The 23,458-nt window shown below is 36.4% G+C and overlaps 1 protein-coding gene across 5 annotated transcripts in view; it reads right to left on the reverse strand.

The window, feature by feature from the left end:
* The window catches only part of MAGI3 (membrane associated guanylate kinase, WW and PDZ domain containing 3), a 245,380-nt gene that overhangs the window by 45,502 nt on the left and 176,420 nt on the right, over positions 1 to 23,458 (reverse strand). For all 5 annotated transcript variants that reach the window (XM_043876802.1, XM_043876801.1, XM_043876803.1 and 2 more), the window contains exons 7-10: positions 12,015 to 12,072; positions 7,905 to 7,999; positions 4,316 to 4,504; positions 1,045 to 1,650 (exon numbers count right to left, since the gene is read on the reverse strand). In XM_043876802.1, coding sequence (XP_043732737.1) covers positions 1,045 to 1,650; positions 4,316 to 4,504; positions 7,905 to 7,999; positions 12,015 to 12,072 — 948 coding nt within the window. The remainder of the gene's footprint in view (positions 1 to 1,044; positions 1,651 to 4,315; positions 4,505 to 7,904; positions 8,000 to 12,014; positions 12,073 to 23,458) is intronic.

The following is a 23,458-nucleotide window of genomic DNA, read 5'->3' on the forward strand; positions in this document are numbered from 1 at the left end:
ACAATCTTAAGGCATACATGTTTGCCATTTTATAGATAAAGTAAAGCAAGACTCAAATAGATTAACATTACTTTCCTGTACTGTGGAATCAACCAGCAACTAGGCAGGAAACTGACATTCAGCCTGTTTGACACAGAACCCTAAACGCTTACATCTGTTGGAACTCTGAATAACTCTCCAGCCCCCACAAAGAGATCTGCACTTACTCTGAGCACATTATCACCCAGAGAAGAAACAAAAACAGTTCAAAGAAATGAGAATTGAAGTTAAATTGTTCATTGGCCTCAAAAATGAAAACTAACAGCCAGTGAGATACATGTGAAGGGCTAAATTTTATTCTTTAAAATACTGGTCATTCATTGGTATGGGTTTAAGAAAGTCCGTTAAAATATAACTTTTTGATTAGTCCTTGGAACTGCATTTATGTCTGGAAGCAGTTCAAGTCAGTTGATGATCTTGGAAAATAAAATTATATTTCTCTCACATGAGCACTGTGGGGTTTAATTAACATTTACTGACAGATATTAAAGCTTAAGATAAAAGCTTTATGAGCACAAGCTATCATGACTGCTTTTACAGAACAGATTAACACACCATCCAACATTTTTACGTATTCACAGAGATGCTAGCTCTTTCAAAACATCCTTGGTACATTACAGAGGTCCAGATGAAGTACCACTGCTTGAAAGAGTCCATTTCTATTATTGCCATCAATAGAGAAAATGAAATTAAGAGAATATATTTCATCTGAAGTAGCACAATGCTATGACTCTGTCTAATCATTAAAGTTATAAATCAGATTTAAAAAAACAACATTGAGGGAAAGAAATCTATAATGGACACAAATGAAACCATTAATAACTAAAAAAAAAAAACTGCTACAAAAGATACTGCTTATGGAAGCAGTCAGACAGAACTTAAGGAAAATGCACACTAATTACCAGCTAAGTCTTCTGGGAAAGAGATATTCTGACCTGGAAGGAAGGACAATTCACAGATATAAATGCATGAACAATGAAGACTTTTCCTTGTGCTTTTACTCACCTCCTCTTAAGATAAGTAATGGTACATCTGCACCTACTGGAAACTGCTTTAGCACCTCTACCACTTGGAGATGTGTTAAACTCTGCACATTTTGGTGGTAAATCTCCTTAATGATGTCCCCTTTCTGCAGGCCTTGACACCACTGACTATCCAGTATCATTTTCACTTTCTGTCCACTTGGGCTGTCAGCAATTGCAAACCCAAAGCCTTTAGGGCCCTTGATCAGAGGGATAGTCACTAGTTCTGGCTGGGAGCTGCCTGACGATGCCATAGATGCTCTCTGTTCACTCAGATCTGATGCGCCATTAAAACGATCACTGATCAAGCTGTGTCCCGATTTTCCATTCTGGTCCAGCACCACTGCTCCTGACTTAAAATCCTGAGTATTCAGGCAAGTCTCTCCCTTAGTTAATGACTGTCCATTGATGACAGAAGTAGCAGCAACAATGTCCACAACAGGATCTTCATTGTCATCAGGAAGCGGATACCCACGACACAGAGTGAGGTTTACATACTGATTGACAGGTACCAACTGAAACATCTGGACAACATCTGCATGTGTGTGACCAAGGACACAGTTGCCATTGATGTCTACAATAACATCACCTGGTAAAACATAAATCACATGAAAAATGTTAAAGCCATCAAATAAGTCGATCTTTTGTTGGGGGGGATAAAAATAACTGAAATTTAGCATCTAAATTTGAATTCTGGAAACCTCTTACTGTTCATTAACTACTGAAAAAATAGATTTTGAACACAGACACGTCATTCTCCCTTCAGTGACTCCTCCCTAAAAAGAATATATAAACGTGTGCGTGTGTGTGTGACTCTTTGCGATCCCATGGACTGCCTGTCAGGCTTCTCTGTCCATGGAATTCTCCAGGCAAGAATATTGGAATGGGTTGCCATTTCCTACTCCAGGGGGTCTTTCCAACCCAGTGACTGAACCTAGGTCTCCTGCATTGGCAGGTGGATTCTTTACCACTTGAGCCACCTGGGAAGCCATATAAATGTATGCTTAGTGGCAAACAGTTACGACCTCAAGCTCAAGTGAATCTTAAAAAAAAATTAATCTTAAAAAAAATCCATATTATCCTTGTTAGAGTATCCTTTGAGTGACACCTAAGTGGGCACACAAAGCGAGGTACACTGTAGCAGGTGTTGATACACAGACAAGGGGCGCACAACTCCACTGGCTACTGATACAGACAGACAAAACAGACATTCTTTAAATACAGCTTATTTCATGATTTTTAAGTAGCCATTGATTACAATGTGCTTAAAAATTCATTCTAGTTTGAACAATGTAAGGTTAAAGATTAGAATAATAACTTATGAATGTATTTTCTTTTCACATCTTTCTTTTTTGGAGAGACTTTCAATTTAGCGTAATTTAGTTATCAAAAGGAGAAATAAGCAACAAAAAAATTCAATACAAGTAAAAGAACATATTATTTAAGATTCTGAAAATTCAGCTGAATTAATCCTTATAAAAGCCGGTTTTACTTTCTTGATTTTACATCATTATGACCACTTTGGTTGTAGGATCTTTGCCACTTGACATTCATCAGTTGTGTGTTTTTTCAAATGCAGTTTTGATTTTTAAAATTTGTCCTCTGATGTCTTATCCATTTGCTGCTTTTATTTGAATATGATTATTTAAAAGGTTATTGCCAAATAAAGGTGCTTCAATTTGTTCTGATTGCATGTAGGCTTTAAAAAATCAACATGAACGCTGTTTAAAAACAAATGTTAGCCTGTGGAAATTCACTTCAAAATTCAAGAAGATAAAGAAATTAAACTAATTAGAAACAAAGCTTTGACTTTTCCTCCCCTAGTCAAAGTTCTCTGAATTTTTATGGAAGTATCATATTGCTTTACAAATTAATAACACTGTTAAACAAATCTAAATCTATATCATAAAATCCTGACAGCATATATAATTGTTTTGAGATGTGTTTCATGGACAAAAATATTTAAAAAGTCAAAATTGAGGACTTAGGACAAAACCTTAATTTTAATCGCAGAGTTTGTTGATTTTATAAAGTAATAAACTAGAAAAATAATTTTCTTTATAAACATAACTTTTAATTATTTTATTTTTTTTTCAAACTTTTAATTATTTTAAGTTTTCTAGTTTAAATTTCTATCACCTAATTCGGGAAGCATAATATGAGAGATCCCATATCCTAATTGAAAATAAGTTGATACCTGCCATCAAAAGTAATGACAATTGAGTCATTCAAATGGAGAATATATTTACACATAGTATGTGAAATAACAGAGGATTAGAAAAGCCTAGCAAATAGTGTAAGAAGCAGCCTCAGTGGATTATTAAAATCTGGGAAAAAAGTATTTAAACCTTCCTCATAATCAGTAACTACTCTTAAACTTCCTCTAACCTATAGCCGTAAACAGTCGCTCACATAAAGATGTTGAGAAAACTACATAAAAGACAAATTTATATAGCTCTGTAAAAATAATAACATTATTGTCTATAATTCTTTTTTTCCCATTTTTTCTTCTCCTTTTTTCTTTTTTGTATTCTTTTTTCTTCTTTTAGCTTTATTGTCTATAATTCTTAACATAGTGGCTTAACTTTACTAATAGCCACTAAGAAAGAAAAAAACAAAGGAAAAGGGCCAACCTGGTGAAAAAATGTGGGGTATACCAACTGGTTCAGTATCACTGCAAACATCACAATGAGTCACTGTTCAAAAAGGTTACAGGTAAATGTTAAATAACTTCAAAAGTACCCTACACAATCACAGGAAATCAAACAATCAATTTTCTGAGATGGTTAATAAATCCTTAGCTTAGTATAGCCAAAGGGTTATCTCAAACTATACAAACTATACAAAATATTAATAAACGACCCTCCCTCAAAACTACCATGTACTTAATTTAGAAGATAAACTATTTTAATACAGGAATTTACCTCTTGGTTGTATAATTTCTTTCTCTCTCTCTCTAAACACACACACACACACAAAATACATATATGATATATATTTATATAGCTATTATATATTTGGTATATATGTTATACATACATATAAAACATTTTCACTATAATTTTTGTTATAGGATCACAACTCTTTAAGTACTTTTCTTTTTTTAAAAACATTTTTGCCACACCACGCGACACATGCGAGATCTTAGCTCCCCAACCAACAACGGAACTCGTGCCTCCGGCAGTGGAAGTGGAGTCTTAAACACTGGACCGCCAGGGAAGACCCCCTTTAAGTATTTCTGCAAAACCTGTTACCTGGAGCAATTTTCCCATCCTGAGCTGCAGGACCATCTTTCAGCACATTTTTCACTTGTAGGAACTCATCAGGCCTATCCCCACCAATAATGGTAAAACCAAATCCCATTGTGCTTTTTTTCAATGACGCTCGAACAAGGATGCCTTTAAGCTGGGATGGATCTCGAGTGAAGTGTGATTTTTCTGTATCTGCACAAAAATGAGAAACAAGAATAATTACAATGAATATACTCCTCAAAGCTAATTCCCAAGATAGTCTATATAATTTAAATACAACAAACCATAACAGAAAGAAAATAAGAGAGAATCCAATGTTACAGAACAGTTGGAATTTAAATTCATATATTAAATCACTGAAAAAAAAACTTAGCTAATGAATCATTTCTCTTTTATAGGACTCTTCTATGTCATTTGAAAGGTATAAAAACATCTATTTCATCTCCATCTCATTGCCTTTTCTGTACTTACTTTTTCTAATCGCAAAGAGTCCTTTAGATAGAAGTCAGAATGACACACCTGAAGGATAACCTTTATTATTAAAATCCTGAAAGCCTCGGACACTCATTTGGATGTATATTTCATTTGAATAAGCAGCTACTGGAGCTCTAGGTAGAAAACACTATACTAGGAAGATGAAGGCAACTGTCACAAACTTATAAAAGAGAATACATTGAGAACTTTTTATAACCCATGACTCAGGCTTTCTGCAGCCTTTAACTTATATCTGATGAGTGGAGTGAGCCCCTGCACTACTAGTAAATAGCTTCATGCTTCTTTCCCTTTTACCTGTGTTTAGTGGAAACTTTAGGAAGACAAAAAGCACAGTTCCACTGAAAAGCCTATTTTTAGGGGTTTCCTCAGATGATCCTAGCACTAAAAGTGATCCACATTTGCAAGTAATACCTGTCTTCTCTTTCCCAGAAAGTTTGCTCCACCCGGCTGCCCTTAGGGCACTTTTGAAAACCGTGGGGGTCAAACTGTACAGGTTCACACCTTAAAAAGCACTGTTTAAGTTAGCTTTTCAAAATACGGTTTAAATTTTTCTGACAAATCTCTTTTTTAACAGCTTTATTGAGACATAATCTACATATGATAGAATTATACAAGTCAATGACATGGTAACCATCACCACAATCTAACTTTAGCATAGTTTCTCTCTCCCCAGACACACACCAAAGAAATCTTGGTGCTCATTAGCAGTCACTTCTCATTTCTCCCCAACCTGCCCTCACATCCTAACCTCAATCACTAAGCTACTTTCTGTCTATAGACATGCCCAATCTGGACATTTAATATAAATGGAATTATATAATATGTGGTCTTTTCAATGGTTTATTTCACTTAGCATAATTTTTTCAGGTTCATCTGTGTTGTAGCATGTACTTTATTCCTTTTTTATTGCCAAATAACATTCCATTATACAGATATATCACATTTTATTTATTCACTGATTTGTTGGGTTGTTTATACTTTTTGGATATTATGAGTAATATTGCTGTGAACACTCATGTACAAGATTTTCTGTATGTTCATTCCTTTTAGGTACATATTGGGAATGGAAATGTAGCAGTTACCATGAACATATTAATATTGTAACTATTTAATCTTCTGAAAGATTGCCAAACTTTTCTAAAGTGGCTGCACCATTTTACATTGCACCATCAATGTATGAGGGTTCTGACTGCTTCACACCCTTGCCAGCACTTGTCACTGTCTGCTTTTTTTTGGTTATAGCCATCCTAGTAGGCATAGAGTGGTCTCTCACGGTGGTTTTGATGCTCATTTCCCTAACGACTCCAATTCACAAGGCTGACTTGTTTCATATTGAGACCACACTAATATCAAGCCCAGAGTTATCTTTGTGTATCTGCTGCTGCCCCTCTAGGCACGCATTAACGCTTACTGGGTTTTAGAAAAGAGCAGGCCTCCGGCTGCTCTGTATGGTTGCATGACTTCCGCAGTGTGCACACGGCTACTGCAAGCAGCAGGGCTGTCCTGGAAATACTGACAAAGGCAGGTTTGGGGCAGGAGTAGGCCTACTTTCTTTGTTATGTTCTTCCCAGATTTACTGATCTCTTATAAATACAAGCACTGGACATTAAAAAAAAAAAAAAAAAGTCAGCTATTTCAGGCTTCTTCTCATGGCTACCTATCTTTGCAACGTCATCTCTTGTTTCTACTATGCTCTGGTCATTCGTATCTGTTCTCTGACCCCTGGACCACCATTTCATGCTGTTATGATTTTATATATCCTGTTCCTTCTACTCAGTATGCCTTCTTGCTCCTCTGAAATTTTTATCTGCCTGATTTAGCTTTTACTGACACTTAGAAGACCCAGTTCAAATATGTCCTCTATTTGAAAGTCCCTCTGCCCCTCAACTTCCTCCTTTAAAGCAAAGGTGAGCACTTCCTCTTTTACACTACCACTGAACCTTGTATGTCTCTATTAATAACAATGAAAATTATCATTTTTTGGCCACCATGTGCCAGACATGTATTTGTAAGCACTTTACATATATTAACTTGCATACTCAGAACCACCTTAAGAGGTAGGTACTACTACTATTCATATTTTGCATTAATAGATGAGAAAACAAACATTTAAAAAACTCATCCAAGGTTACACAGCTGGGATTCAAACTTGCTCCGTCTCCCTGTACATTTAACTACTAACATAGGATGGCACCTATCAGCATATATTACAACCACTGGTTTCCTATTTTAGACTGTAAACTTTGAGGGTAAGACCTATCTTACTCTTAATCATTTTTTAATACCAGGTACCAAGGAAAGCACTGGGCATATAGAAGGTGCTCAAAAATATTTATTAATCTAAAAATATTTGCTCAGTCAAACGTAAAACCTAAGGGAAGGGACTATGTTTTTTAAGAGGGGCTATAAGAAAAAACTGTTTCATCAGCAACTGAGTGAAGAATCTACTAGATTATGATGATATAGATCTTATTAATGACAGAGAAGGGGGAGGCAATGAGGAGGGATGAGTAGGATGGAAGAAATTCCTGGACATCTTTTACAAAATACACATGGCTAGGCTCATCAAAATCTTAGGACCTATGCATTTTAAAAATGCTCCTCAAATGATTCTGATATTACTAATACCCTACTATCCCAGTTGAGAATCAATGATGTAGGCAAACGATATAGTGAATTTGCTCAGTATTTGTTCATATCAGTTAATAAAGAATCCTGAATGGTCACTGATGTTAAATCTAAGCAATTAACTTGTGAGAAGCTCATAATGAATCAAAGATCTAATATTGACTTGGCCTTAAACACTATAAAACAATCCAATTTACAAATTAAAATCTTGCACCCATAACAAAGTTATTCAATCCCTTCTCCCAACAATTTCACACTTTCTATATAAGCAGCAAGAGAAAAAAAAAACTCAACATTCTCAAAATGGCCAGATGCTTTATTAAGATTATTCATATCTTTACAGTAACAAAAATTAAATAGTCTCTGTTGATTTTCAAAGCCCCAACAATTCAAAGTTCAAACTCACTTTTATTATTTCAGCATATAAATGTCACAAGTTATTTTTAGAAGATAGAGGTAAAAGTTCTACCTGGTTTTGAAGACCCAGTATCAGCCTGTCCTAACTGCTTTTTCCTTTTGGCTTCCTCCACTGGATTTTCAAACTGGGTTTTCTGGTTAAGGTGACTGTAAAATGTAGACAAATATGCATTTCAGTTTAATATGAAAGAATTACATATTTTAAAATAGACTCTCGTATCATTCCATCATCACTCATTAAGGGACAAACACATATCCTTATGCTATGGAACCCAGAGATGCTGACAAGTCATGGAGGAAGAGCTTTTCAGCAACTAAAGAACGACCCACAGAAGACACCTAGAAGTCAAAGTTGCTGAAATGTTTCATACAGCTTCTCTATAATTGTTTCTAATATTGCTAACAACAGTTTTCAAAACTATAAATGAAGCCCTCATGTATGATATAGCTAGAACTATTGGCAATTAATCAGTTAAATTTTTTTAAAGGCAGTTAATGGTAGGAGGGTTTTAAGTTTCTCTGAAGTGAAGCAGCTGTGAAGACACTTTTAAAGAAATCTAAGTACAGATGTCTTCTAAAATTTTACTATTATTTTTCCAACTGACTCACCCACATCAATTTACATCAAAAAAGCAAAGTGACTTGCTTTTATCAAACTGTTATCACAGACCAACTCTTTTACAGTTAAATTTCTTCAAAATTATATAATAACTAATTACATAATTATAAGTTCAACTCTTTTTGACAATTTAGGAACACTCATAACTAACTCTTTGAAAGCATACAAGTCTGTGGTGGAAATCAGAAAAGTATGGGGAGACAGGAGGCAGGCCATTAGATGACAGTATTCAATACACTATGGTAAGATGTGTTTTACAGAAGGAACTGAGCATCGGCTATTCTGGAAAGCCAGTTAAGTGTAAGTCGATTAAGAATGCAACTACTATATGAAAGATGTTTAAGACTGCAGCAAGGTCTAACACAGAAACAAGGGGGAATTATATTCTAGTACTTCTACACTAAAAATACATTTCAGCCAATTGAAATTCATTTTCCAGCAGAATCCATTTTAACAAGAAGTGACATTACTAAATATCAACAATTAAACATTAAATCATGAGAATTTCAGATTATGGTTGTCTTTAGCTAAGCTGAATATTACAAAATCTATACACAGATAGTCATACAACTTGGATATTTTCTTTGCCACTTGTGACCATTAATGGGGATGGAGGAGGGGTCGACAGGGAGAAAAAAAACCCTCACAGCAAGGTACCCTAGCTTCGAGTATGCGTCTCTATGCCTTTTAGGATTCCAGTGCATTATCAACCCTGCGACAGATGTAGGTGTTCAGTTTCAGAGCTCTAAATATGGCAAGTTCTACGTGACATTCTTTGGGTTCTGATTTCACTAAAACTCAAGTATGCTTCTGCTTCTTACTATGAGAAAGGACCTTATCAACTGAGTCAACTGTTTAACCTTCCACGAAAATGAAAATCTTTGGTGTTAAGTTAGGTACCATTTTTAAAGTTATTTATTATGTACTGATAATTTACATATTCCTGAAAAAACAAAACTAGAAACTGACACTTTGAAAAGAATAAACCTGTTTAGAAAGAACCTCGGCTTACTTGAATGTCATCAGTTAGAATGACTCACTTTGCCGCCCGGGCATTAATACATAAAAAGGAGTAATTTATATTTATACTCTTTGTAATGTGTGGGAGAAGAGAGTAGAAGAATGCAAATGAGTAATCCCTTTCTTGAAAAGTCTTTGACAAAAGAGTGTAAGATTTTAGAGAAAAGAGTAATTGCATCTGTCATCTTAGACTACCTAGATTAAAATGCCAACCAAAAAACAAAACAGTAAAAACACTCTCCTTTTCCTTTCGTTACTTATACCCATAGTATTATTAACATGTAACAAATTTTGTTTTCTGTAAAACTAGCTATGGGAAGAGAAGGGACCATGATAGATTATCAGAAAAAGTAAACAAGAGTAGCAAACAAGCCTGATTAAATAGATAACATATAATTTGAAATTTCATCTCTATTAAAATTTTGTGTAAATATATGAATTTTAAGAATTCATCTCAACAAACAAAATCATTATCCTTCATGAAAAGTTAAGATATGAAAAGCAGATGTATATTTTGACTGTCACCTAACTGTACAAAGGCAATTAAAGAACACATTAAGATAACATTTCTAAAGATATGAGCATTAAGTCTTATGGAAGGCCTGCCATTAAATTTTGGGAACACTTTTATTTCCAAAAATAAATTAATCCATTTCAGAATCTCATCTTCTAAAATAAACGCTTACCCCAAAAACCTGCCATTGCAGTTGGTGTTACTACTATAAGGCTCTTGCCAAGAGCAATCACTGAGCCATCTGGTTTGACAAACTAAGAGAGCCAGAGAGTAGCCATTCAAGTAACAGCTTTTTATCTCCATCAGTAAACTCACTGCAGACTACTATAGTTGAGATTCAAAGCTTAACTAATCTGGGAATCAAGCCACACTTCAGAACTCGGCTGATTCCATACTAATGTGCATCTTGAGTACAGCCTGCTCTTTCTTAATCTAATAAATTACCCTCCAGTAAAATGAGCTCGTCTGGGAACTATCATACAAAATCACATCGCTGCCACTGCTTTTGATTCTAATCAGGCTGTTTCACATGCCTCCATGACAGCTGGGAGCAGGTCACTTCAGGACTGCCCTAAAGTTGCTTCAATATTAGTACATCCTTGTTTAATGAGAACCAGATCATTTAGCGCAAGATTTTATAACAGGCAAATGAATTTCACCTCTTGACCATGCATTCAAATTTGTTGGAATGGATACTAAGAGAATGAGAATCATTATCTCAGAAATGTTCAGCAGTGTTAATGGCAAATAATAGTTGATGGAAGCCCAATTTGAACAGACTAACTATTAGGGGGAAATTTACCACAAATTCTTTTCAGCTAGCCTTCAAATATTCCTTTGATTTGAAATATGGTTATTTTTTTTTCTTTTAACTAAATATACTTTAGAAAAAAGTAACAAAAGAGCTGCTGTATACTTCTCACATCATAGTATCAGAAAGATAAGAAATAAAATTACCATAACCTTTCAATGGAACTGTTAAGTTATAAATCTGAGGGTCAAACTGAGTTATTTTTCTTAGGGTATAAGTTAGACGTTAAGAAATCATTCAAAAAATCTCTCTAAGCACAGTGACTCAGGTAACAGCCTACACACTAGCATAAGAACTAGCATTATAACAGGAGTCAGTTATTCACTTTAGGGAAGTGGCATTTATTTATGCCAATAAATGATGAAAAACTAATTAGCAATCATAAAAATAGAAGATGCTCATGTTCACCATTTTCCAGGTAATAATATTTTGCCTTCACTACCTTGGCAGATGGTGCAGACTCCTAGTTCCCAAGTTAATAGTAACCTCTCTGATGTAATTATTTGCTTGGTAGTAGATGACTGAGGTCAAAATTCTATCTATATCATCTGGAAAGAAAGCAATCCCAATGATCATAACAATGTAGCAATTAGATAAATGAAGAAAAGGGAAAGAAAATCAGAAGTTGATGTTATCCTAATTTCTCTGGCTAACATAGGCAGGTGTTTGATCCTCTATTCCAACACAGATTTATGTTTAAATTTAACTATAGCAGCTGTGTCAGAAGCAACTTTCACCTCCAAAAAGAAAACTAAGTTTTCCTTGATTAACTCCTTAAAAAAGAGAACAGTTGTAATCATGTACTTCAAAACTTTGGATCACTATAATACTATGCTCTCAAAGTCCTTTCATTGCCTTGAGAATCATGCAGGTGTGGTGTTGAAAGTGACCTTACTAGTTCACCTTTAGTTTTCTACCTGACTACTTCTCTTTCTAGAGGCCATAGTAGTACTGATGACATCTCCAGCTATTAATCATCTGAGCAACTTCCCCTTGGCTCTCTATACTTACTTCAAAGCCAACTTCTACGGAACACAGAATCAGTGAAGTAAATGCCCACTGTCCCTACCTTCTCCTTCCCCTGGTGGCAAAACCTGAAAGTGGGATTGCAGAAGCATTAGGTACTTCATTCACTCCCCAAAGTTGTGCAATGAAAGGGAAACATTTGGGAAAGCATAAACTGAGGTAACAAACTTACTCAACATAGTACGTCCCATACTGAGGGTCCTCTATTTTCTCCCAGCCGTAAGGAAGTTCTGCAAATTAAAAAAAAAAAAAAAGAACTGAGTGAAATGCCAGTTTCAAAACCAACAAGAAAAGAATTTACCAAGTGAATTCCTGTCTTTTATTTCAATACACTGATATTTGGGAGACAGTAAGGTAAGAACTCGCTTTCAAAGTACAAACACAGTTTGACTCGAGAGGCTTCTTCAGTAACCAGTAAATGTCTCAACAAGTAATTAGAAGCAGAGAACAAAAGACAACATTAAACTTGAAAGTGTTTATTCGAATCATGAGTCATAAAAATGCTAGGTATTTAAAAATAACCACCTGGTATAGTTATTTCATTTAAACAGCTTTATAGCACTGATGTGAGACACATCCTGCAAGTCAATAACATGCAGTAGCTGCTCGTTAATTTTTTCACTATGATGCAAAGGAATTGTCCATTCTTTCTGTTATCACATTCTAACTCACTTCTCTCCACAGGAAAGTCCAGTCTTGGATTTAAGCCATTTCAAGTGGGTAATTTAGGTTTGCTTAAAATCTAAGAAAATACCTACTTTCTCTTGAAATAACAAGATCTAAGTGTCTGAAGGAAAACTACACAGTGCCTTGTGTAGAATCTCTATTTGTGTATGGTCACAAAGAAATATCTTACATAGAATTATTACGTATTATTGCAAGTAAAGTGACCAATAAAATATAACCAGAAAAATTAAAGGTAGTTGAATTTCTGATAGCTAAAAAAATAAAAATATTCTGGTCTTTTCAACATAAACTGACCCTGTCAAGAAAGAATCTTTCCCTCCCACTAGCTTCCCTGGTGGTTCAGAGGGTAAAGCATCTGCCTGCAATGTGGGAGACCTGCATTTGATCCCTGGATCGGGAAGATCCCCTGGAGAAGGAAATGGCAACCCACTCCAGTATTCTTGCCTGGAGAATCCCATGGACAGAGGAGCCTGGTGGGCTACAGTTCACGGGGTCACAAAGGAGTTGGACACGACTGAGCGACTTCACTTTCTTTTCCCTCCCACTCTGTCTGTTTTCCAAGGTAAGGCTGCTGAAGAATCTTTTTATTAGTCAGACATGGTTTAAGTTGGCAGGAGTGATCCTAGCAGGTGGTTTTTATTTATCAATTATACACAGGAGCTCAGCAAGAAGGAAGTTTTTAAAAAATCTACAGTTGTACACTATAATAACCACTCTTTGATTTTCAATTTCTTGTAGACTGTGTTTCTGCTATACTGAAACACAGACACATGTGCATACATATACAAATGACACATGCTAGGCAGCAAACAGGCTTAGAAAATATCAAAGAACTTATTAATTTCATATCATTAAGCAGCAGTACAATGTATCCACTTTGTAAGAAAAAAATCCCATTGAACCTGATAAACAGTACAAACTGTTATGCTCTAATAAAAAGTATTATTCCACATTCAGGACAAAAGAGAATAGATGACCAGCCTCTTGATGAAAAGCTGTGAATCACCTCCACCCCTTTTTCTCCATTATAGTTCTCTGCCTATGTATATAATATTAACTGGTAGTTTTGAAGTCTGGTGAGCTTTTGCGGTTTTCCTTTGAAAAAATCTAGTTGAAATGTCTGAGATGGAAAAGATGAGAATAGCTGAAAAGTAACTACTATGTGAAAACAGATCAAAACAACTGAGAAGAACTGGGATATACTTCAGTTCACTTTGATCCTCCACAGTTACAAGGCAAACAATCATCAATTAAGTACAATATTTTATGACTCATGTGAACAGAAAAAAGAACAAAGAGCATCACTCATCACCCAGTTCTACAAGGGTTAAGTTGCAATCCACTGCATCCTGAAAGCAATTCGGGATGAAAAAATAAAACAGGATGAGACACTCTGTGCTTTGGATAAACGGGTCTTAGATAATTAGATGCATTATTGCAGGAAGAATTTCAATGACCCTAGTGACTTTTCTTCCTGTACACAGAAAAGTACTAAGACCATTAACTTGACATATCTATCTATTGTTTGTGATTAGCAGTAATCTTTTATTAAAATGCATGCTTGACTACATAGATATCCTAACCAAAAAATTCATATACATCCTGGCTCCTCTCCTAGCTCTTGGAACAGGTCCTCGGAGTTACTGAGTGCCTGTCTCCGGGGCATGGTCCTTGGTTAGACCCTAAATAAAAAAGCTCACAACTCTCATTCATGTGTGTGTCTTTCTTCAAGTCAACACCAAGCAACTGCTATATGAATAAAAGTATGTGTTGGATTGTATCTGTGAAAAACTTTCTATAATAATATTACCAAAGCAATATCATGGAGAATTTCCTATGAGAGAGAGATAATTTTCTTTAATAGAAACTTTCTTGAAATAGCATGGGAACTCAATTGTGCTATGTAAGGATGAATTCTACAACTGTACCACACCCGGATTTATGCTCTGTGAGAATTTTGGAGAATTTAAGCAACCATAAATTCAAGGGATTAGCATTAAAAAGCAGAGACATTACTTTGCCAACGAAGGTCTGTCTAGTCAAATCTATGGTTTTCCAGTAGTCATGTATGGATGTGAGAGTTGGACTATAAAGAAAGCTGAGCACTGAAGAACTGATGCTTCTGAACTGTGGTGCTGGAGAAGACTCTTGAGAGTCCCTTGGACTGCAAGGAGATCCAACCAGTCCATCCTAAAGGAAATCAGTCCTGGATATTCATTGGAAGGACTGATGCTGAAGTTGAAACGCCAACACTTTGGCCACCTGATGCAAAGAACTGACTCATTTGAAAATACTGATGCTGGGAAAGATTGAAGGCGGGAGAAGGGGATGACAGAGGATGAGATGGTTGGATAGCCACACCGACTCAATGGACATGAGTTTGAGTAAGCTCCGGGAGTTGGTGATGGACAGGAAAGCCTGGCATGCTGCCGTCCATGGGGTCGCAGAGTCAGACACGACTGAGCGACTGAACTGAACTTAATTAAGCAACTATAGAGATAGTTGAAATATTCCATTTGCTCCCTGAAAAATTCACTAAGAAGGATGCCTAATAAAAGATCAACATAAATATATTTCAGTGTTAATGTGGAAGTTGAGTCAGCATTTTAGTTATCATTTAAAGTAGCAACTAACAGATAAAGTACAGTCCTTTCTTTAGGAGTGTAAACAAATGGGTAATTTATATTCTGGATTACTCCTAGCAATCCCTTTAAACTTTCACATGTGATAACATCAGGCAGGTTTTTCCAGGGTAGATTCATGGAGTTAAAGAAGTGATTATTACTTGCCCAGTTAAACTAAAGGTAATAAAATCAAGACTAAAATACCTAGCAATTTTATACACTATCCAATGAGTCAATTCATTTACTGAATTTCTCCCCCTTTTCTTTCCTTTTTTCCCTTTCTTCCTTCTCTTCCTCCCTTCTCCTTCCTTATGCAAAAATAAAAATTAGAAACACAGTTCTTGACATCAAGGAGTTCATAGTTGAAAAGTGAAGACAGAAGAAAGAAATGATATAATGAAACAGAAATTGTGAAGGTGTTAGTTGCTCAGTTGTGTCCAACTCTGCAACCCCATGGACTATAGCCTGCCAGGCTTCTCCATCCATGGGATTTTCCAGGCAAAAATACTGGACTAGGTTTCCATTTCCTTCTCCAGGGGATCTTCCCAACCCAGGAATCAAACCTGGGTCTCCTGCATTGCAGGAAGATGCTTTACTGTCTGAGCTATCAGGGAAGCATAATAATGAAACAAGCAAGCTTTTGAGGGAGAGCTGAGGAACAACACCAATTGCTTGGTAAAACAGTCATCAGAAAAGTATTCTAAAAGATGGTGACATTTGAGCAGTCCTAAAGAATGAGTTGGGATTGGTGAGAGGGAGGCCATTTCACTGATCAAAGAGCACTGAGGGATTAAAACTGGCTGGCATTTTCAGTAATTACAGATAATTTGATAGGACTAGAGTGAAGTATGTATGCCAGGGGGCTTGTCTTATAATAGGAACCAAAACACATTTCTGGAGTGCTGGGTTAAGGAGTTTGGCCTTTATTTTGATGATGATGAAACTGATTAAACTGGACTGTGACATGATTAAATTATATTTGGGGAAGTTATGGGTAACAGTAATAAAGGATGAAATAGATGGAGTGGAGTGAAAATAAAGGCAGGCGAATAAGAAAATCATTAACAGCCTAGATAAGAGATTATGAAGGCTGGAGCTAAGGCACTGGCAGTGGGAATATAGAGAAATAATGGATAATAGAGACAAGCAAGTTGGAGCAACAGAACTTAATGACTAGCACGTAGATTGTGGGAGGGGAGGAAGTCAAGATGACACCCAGGTGAATGGCTGTTTAAGCATAAATATATTATAAAATGTTTATTGGATACCTATGGAAACCACTGTGAGAAGAGGAAAAAAGTGTTAATTTGGATTTAGAGGCACTTAGGAGACAGATATCTGGAGGAGGAAATGGCAACCCACTCCAGTATTCTTGCCTGGAGAATCCCAAGGAGAGAGGAGCCTAGCGGGCTACAGCCATGGGGTGGCAAAGAGTTGGACACGACTGAAGTGACTGAGACAGCACAGGAGACAGATAAGAAGAAAAAAAATGATGGGCACCACTGGACACTTAAGAGACGACAGATTTTTTAAAGTTAGAATTGATAGAACTTGAAACTTAGCTGCAATGAATAAGATAGGGTGAGGAAAAAGTTGAGGATGATAACCAGTTTCAGGCTCACAGAACTGGGAGGATGTAAGGTCAGTTGGTGATGGCAGGAAGAGCAGGTACACAAAAGAATTAACTCGGTTTGGAAGGTGTTGCATTTGAGGGGCTATGCAATATCCTTGTAGACATACCTAAAAATTTCTTGGAAATATGAACCTGGTCCTGACCTCAAAAGAGAAACAGAGGAAGATAAAAGATCTGGGAGACACAGCAATTAAAGCTATGGCAGTGGACAAAATTACTGAGGTTAAGTTGTGAATAGAAAAGATGGACAATAGAAGCTTAGGAGCATTAACAATTTAAGGAGCAGAGTAAGAATAAGGGAATGGAGTCAAAGAAGACAGATGAGAAGAGCATGGTCAACACGAACAAATGCTTTATAAAGCTGTCAGGACAGGAGATAAGGGCTAAAAAGAGTCCACGAAATCTGGCAATCAGGCAGGTGGTTATGGGTAACATTAAGAAAAGCAGTTTCACTAGAAAGGTAGAGGGCAAAATTCAGCATACTGTAGTATTAAAGAGTAAATTGTGGAGTCCTTAAGAAATAGCCTTCTTGTTTTGCTTTGGAAACTCAGCTGTTTAAAAAAAAAAAAAATGCAGTTTGAGAACTCTGGAGGAAACGATAGGAAAGACCTAACCATATTTTCCTATTTTAAAAGCTAAAGCACCTCCCCCTGCCAAAAGTTGACTCAAAAAGCAAAGCTATTTCTGGCATATCAAGCCGCTGATTAGTTCTAAGGCCCATGAACTTATCATTTCTCTTCTCCAAATAGCATTTTTCTTATTTAAATATATAAATTGTAATTGTTTTCTCATTGTGGACCTCTATTCAACTGATAATTTTCTTTTACCATTCTCTAAACTCTATAAAGGTATCAACATGAACACATTTTAGTAAAAATGTTTTTAGTAAAAATTTTAATCTTTCTTTCGTCATAAGAGAAAAGGAATGAGTTGAAAGTAGAATGGATTCCTGATGTTGAATTTTTAAGATAACCATTTAATTAACACATTAATTATTTTGAGTGGAAGACAAACATGTACACTCATTAAACCATCAGATATGGTATAAAAACACAGGTTATGAATAGCAGAAGACTGGGGAGAAAAGGGCAAGTCACTGTAAAGTTTTTCTAGATCTTAAATGTTCAGCAGAAGGCAAATAATATCTTAAACTATAAAAACTTACATTTAAAATACTGTTATTACTATCCCCTTTACTAGCATCAGCTCTGTGCAAGGTACTATGGAGACTACAATGTAAGTTAGATATAGTCTATTCTGCAAATAGCCTATTGTGGGGCTATCTGTCCCCTATTCAGGGAGGAGACCAAGTATATGGCAAATGTGGTAATGGCTGGCTGGGCATAAAACAAACAGGCTTCAAGTTCCAAATTTTGGGGTCCCCAAAGGGAAGCACAGGTTACTATGTAGCTCAGTCGGTAAAGAATCTGACTGCAGAGCAGGAGACCCAGGTTCAATTCCTGGGACGAGAAGATCCCCTGGAGAAGGAAATGGCAACCCATTCCAGTACTCTTGCCTGGAGAATCCCATGGGATTGCAAGAGTCGGACACAACTTCGCGACTAAACCACCACATAGGGAAATACAGGTGATATTGCAAAGGCATATCCAGTAATAGGGGTGGGGGAGTAACTCTTGGATTAAAACACTTTGAACATTCCTGGAATACTGAGTGCAATTTTGGTTGCTCTATCTTAAGAATGATGCAATTAAGATCACCATATAATGTATTCTCCACTTTTGAGTTAAAGGAGACACTATTAATAATTACACTGGGACAGTAGGAATAAGATGGATTAGTTCTGCGCCAACTAAGACATACAGTCACCCATAACGCAAAGTGCTTTAGGGGAACACACTTTTGCAGAGAATCATTTTCAATTTCCTGAGCCCCTCTACTTTGTTCTCCAAGGAAGAAAGACTGTCTTATTTGACATGTGAGTTTCAGAGAATGAATTCAATGTGTTTGGCTCCGGGCCCTTTGGGTCCTCTTGTGGTTTTGGATGATAGCCTGCCTGCAGAGAGGGTGCAATCTGGTCTTTTGCCATATCTGCCTTGTGGGAGGAGCCAAACAACTGAACACAGAAGCTGGAGATTGAGTACTTAAGTCTCCCTCTGGTAAGCCCAATATTAGTAACCCCAATACAGGTGTGGCGCTAAAGCCATTTTCACTCATCAGATGGTATTCTAATCTCATCTTTGTTTCCTATGTCTTATTTCTCTATTGACTCCTCTCTAATGAATGAAGATAGATTTTTTTCTTTTCTTTTTCTGGCCACGAGCCATGTGGGATCCCAACTTGCCACACCAGGGATTGAGCGCTTGCCCTCTGCATTGGAAGTGTGGAGTCTTAACCACTGGACCACCAGGGAAGTCCCAAGACAGAATTATTATTTTTTGCCTCCCCCAGAACCCTAAGGAGATTAAACATTATTTTCAAGAAGGATGCCCAAAGGATAGAGTGGCTTCTTTCCTTCTTTTCCTCCTCCTTTCCTTCCAAATATTTAAGTCTCAGCTGAAAGGATATATAGATAAGACAAAATTACTGCTCTTACAGAGTATAGGTATCTAGTAAGAATGCAATGCTGTAGGTGCTACAATAGAAACATGCTGTGCACAGAGGCAAGAACACCTAATTCTGACCTGGAAGAGAATAACAGAGGAGGCTACAAAAATTACACATTTGAGCTTAAAAGGATCAGCAGATATAAGCCAAGTGGACACAGGGAATAAGGTTGGTTCCTGGCATAAGAAATGGGCCTGTGGCAAAGATAAAAATATGTCATATTTATGGGATGAAAATACTTTGAGAAAGAAATAAAGAATACAGTTCAGTTACAAAAAATCTTCAGGATTTTCCCAAGGAGTCTAGACTTTATTCTGCTGACAGTAGGGAGCCATTAACTAAAATGGCCATTAACCTGAGCAAGGGAGAGGTATGAAGGCAGTTATATTTTAGAAAGATTAATGGATAATGTAGCTAAACTTTTTTGATCATGTAGTCTTATCAATAAAAAAATCTGACCATGTACTTCCAAGAGATTTACATATTCATAGACATGATGTACTAATCTACTAACATATACATAATAAAGCATATACAAAATAAACATTTAAAAAGGAGATAAAGACTAAATAAACAATTATCCCAATTTTACCTCAGCGTGCTTGAAAAGAGCTCTTATGAGGTGTATGAGAAGTGTCAGCTCCACCACTTTCTCACTGTTACCTTGGGCTTGCATATCTGTATTACCTTTACTCAGCAGTGTCTTTGCAGAAATCCTGTTAAGCCACATTTTAATTTTGTGTAAATTAAAAACCATGTAACATGGTCTATAAATCTACTTAACTGTGCACAAATAAACTGAAAAACTTTACAGGGCTCCTGACAAAAGCAAAGGAGTCGCCTTCATTCTTCCTTTAAGACACTCTGAGGAGTGTGCATGATAATCTGACAAATAGAATGAAGTAGAATGCCATTGCCAATCTGTATGTAAAATAGTAGAGATGTTTATTTTTTCCCAATAAAAACATGATACTGACATTTTCTTCCTGTACCTAAATAGTTGGAATGCCATCATTTATTTTATAGACCACTGGCATAAAAGATACATTGGAGGAGAACTGTAGGAAAAAAAAAAACCAGAATAATCCAAATGTGTGGTAGTTAGAGGAAGGGAGAGGATGATATTTACAAAAAAAAAAAAAAAAGCATGAATACATAGAGAATAGGGAGCATAGGGAGCTATAGGAAAAAGCAAATATAGCAAAATGATCATTATAATACATGTATTCACTGAAAAACTCAGTTTTTATATATGTTGGAAAATTTTCATAATAATATATTGCCAAAATACAGAAAAAAGAAAGAGCAGCAGGGATTGGAAACTATATAGGGGAAGAGCAAGAGGAGAAGCAGCAGCAAATACAACTCAAAGGATTTTGCCCAGATGATTATAAGGATGGTACCTAAGAGAGAAAGCAAAATGTAGGGACTGTGGGAGAAAGATGCTAAATTCAGTTTTAAATATGTTTATCTGAAGGGTCAGTAGGGCAAATCAAAAAGAAAGTCTCAAAAGTAGTAGGAAATACAGAAACAGGATTCAGAACAGAGGACAACACTAGAGATTTAGACAAGGAGACTAGCTGCAGTAAGTTGATAATTAAGGCTATGAAAATAAATACATTCTACAAGGGAAAACAGGAAGAGGCAGAGAACTGAACTGAAACGATCAGTTGGTAGGAAAATGAATGAAAGGGTGAAAGGGTTAGTCGCTCAGTCATGTCTGACTCTTTGCCACCCAATGGACTGTAGGCAGCAGGTTCTTCTGTCCATGTTATTCTCCAGGCAAGAATACTGGACTGGGTTGCCAGTCCCTTCTCCAGGGGATCTTTCTGACCCAGGAATCAAACCTGGGTCTCCTGCCTTACAGGCAGATTCTTCATCATCTAAGCCACCCAGGGAAGCCCTAGAAAAAGAAAAGGAATGGAGCCTGGCAAAAGAGACATCCTGAAAAGACTAATACCACATTCATAATCTTTAAAAAGTCCAATTCTGTAATATTACATATTCTAGATCACCTTCACAATGGCTGATTTCACCTTGAGAAACTTACTGTGAAAAGCCTTAGGGAAGGACAAGGGAAGTGTGTTATAAAAAGTTATTTAAAAAATTATTTGAGGTATAATTTGTATTCACCACAATGCACAGACCTTAAGTGCTCATGCAATGATTAAAATATCAATTTATAAAAAAAAAAAAATCAATTTACGTGCTTGTTCAAGTACAACGAATGAGCTTTGGCAACTGCAGGTGCCTATATAACCATCATTCCAAACAAGATGGAAAGGATGTCCATCATTCCACAGAGTTTATTTCAATTCACCATTCTCCCCTCCTTCCCCATCATTTCCTGACTTCTATCAGCATAGATTACTTTTCAAGTTCTGGACTTTAAACAATGGATAATTGAGTACCCATTCTTTTGTATCTGGCTTCTTTCATTCAACATGTTTCTGAGGTTCATCCATGTTGTTGAATGTTATCAACAGCTTTTTCTTTGTATTGATGAGAGTATTTCATTGCATGAATAAACCACAAAATTATCCTGTTGAATATTTGGAATGTTTTGAGGTTGGAACTATTACGAATAAGGCTGTCATGATCATTCAGGTGAAGTCTTCGGGGGAATATTATGTTTTTCTTGATATAACACCTCATAGGAAACTGCCAAAATTTCTCCAGTGTTTACATAATTTTACATCCCCACCAACATGTACAAATCCACATACTCTACAATCTCACCAAAGTTTGTTATTGTCAGTGTATTTGACTTTAGCCCTTCTAGGGGGTGTGAATAAATCATATAGATGATTAATAATAAGCAATTTTTAATGCTTTTTTTAAAAATTGAGGTATAGTTGATGTACATACCTTTTCATGTTCTTATTGGCTATTCTCTGTCTTTTGTAAACCATCTGTTCAAATTCTTTGGCCATTTTAAAAAGCAACTTTATTGAGGTATAATTTAGACATCATATAAAACTCCTCTGTTTTAAGCAATGTGCCATTCATTGACTCCAATAATTTACTGAGTTTTGCAGCTATCTACCACAATCCCGTTTTAGAAAATTTCCATGACCCAATACGGCTGCTTGTGCTGCATGCTCAGTCGCTCAGTCATATCCAACTGTTTGTGACCCCATGGACTGTAGCCCACCAGGCTCCTGAGTCCATGAAATTTTTCAGGCAAGAATATTGGAGTGAGTTGCCATTTCTTACTCCAGGGGATCTTCCTGACACAGGTATTGAACCTGAGTCTCTTGAGTTTCCTGCACTGGCAAGCAGATTCTGTACCACTGCGCCATCCGGGAAGCCTATCCCTTGTCCTATTTACAATTAATCTTTATCCCCTTCCTTAGCCCTGGACAACCACTGATTTGCTTTGGCTCTATAGATTTGCCTATTATAGACATTTCATATGAATGAAATCATGCAATAGCTAATCTTTTGTGTCTAGTTTCTTTCACTTGGCATAACATTTTTTGAGGTTCATTCATGTCATAGCATACATAGTATCTACTTTCTTTTTCTTGCTGAATAATATTCCATTCATTGTTTGATGGACAACTGAGTTGTTTCCACTTTTTAGCTATTAGGAATAGTGCTACTATGAAAATTTACATTCAAGTGCTTGTGTGGACATACGTTTTCATTCCTTTTGGATAGATATCTAGGAGTGGAAATGTTAGGTGATACAGCAAATTTATATTTAACCTTTCAAGAAGCTGCGAAACTGTTCTTCAAAGCAGTTGTCCTACTTTACATTCTGCCCAGCAATATGCAACAGTTATAGTTTTTCTCCATCTTTGCTAATCTTAAAGTCATGAAGACACCCTCCTATATTTTCTTCTAAAGCTTTAGGCTTCTAGCTATCCTGACTAGATCACTGAGCCATCTGAAATTAATTTTTGTGTATGCAGTAAAGGTATAGTTGAAGTTCATTTCTCCTTCTGAATAGCCAGTTGTTTCAGCACCATTTGTTAGAGACTTTCCTCACCTGTTGAACTGACTTGGCACTTAGGTTGCAAATTAAGAGATCACATATGTGTGCATCTATTTCTGGATTCTGGTACCCTATTCCACTGATCCATTTGTCTATCCTATGGATAG

This window comes from Cervus elaphus, chromosome 20 (genome assembly GCF_910594005.1).
Source record: "Cervus elaphus chromosome 20, mCerEla1.1, whole genome shotgun sequence".
Classification (NCBI taxonomy): domain Eukaryota; kingdom Metazoa; phylum Chordata; class Mammalia; order Artiodactyla; family Cervidae; genus Cervus; species Cervus elaphus.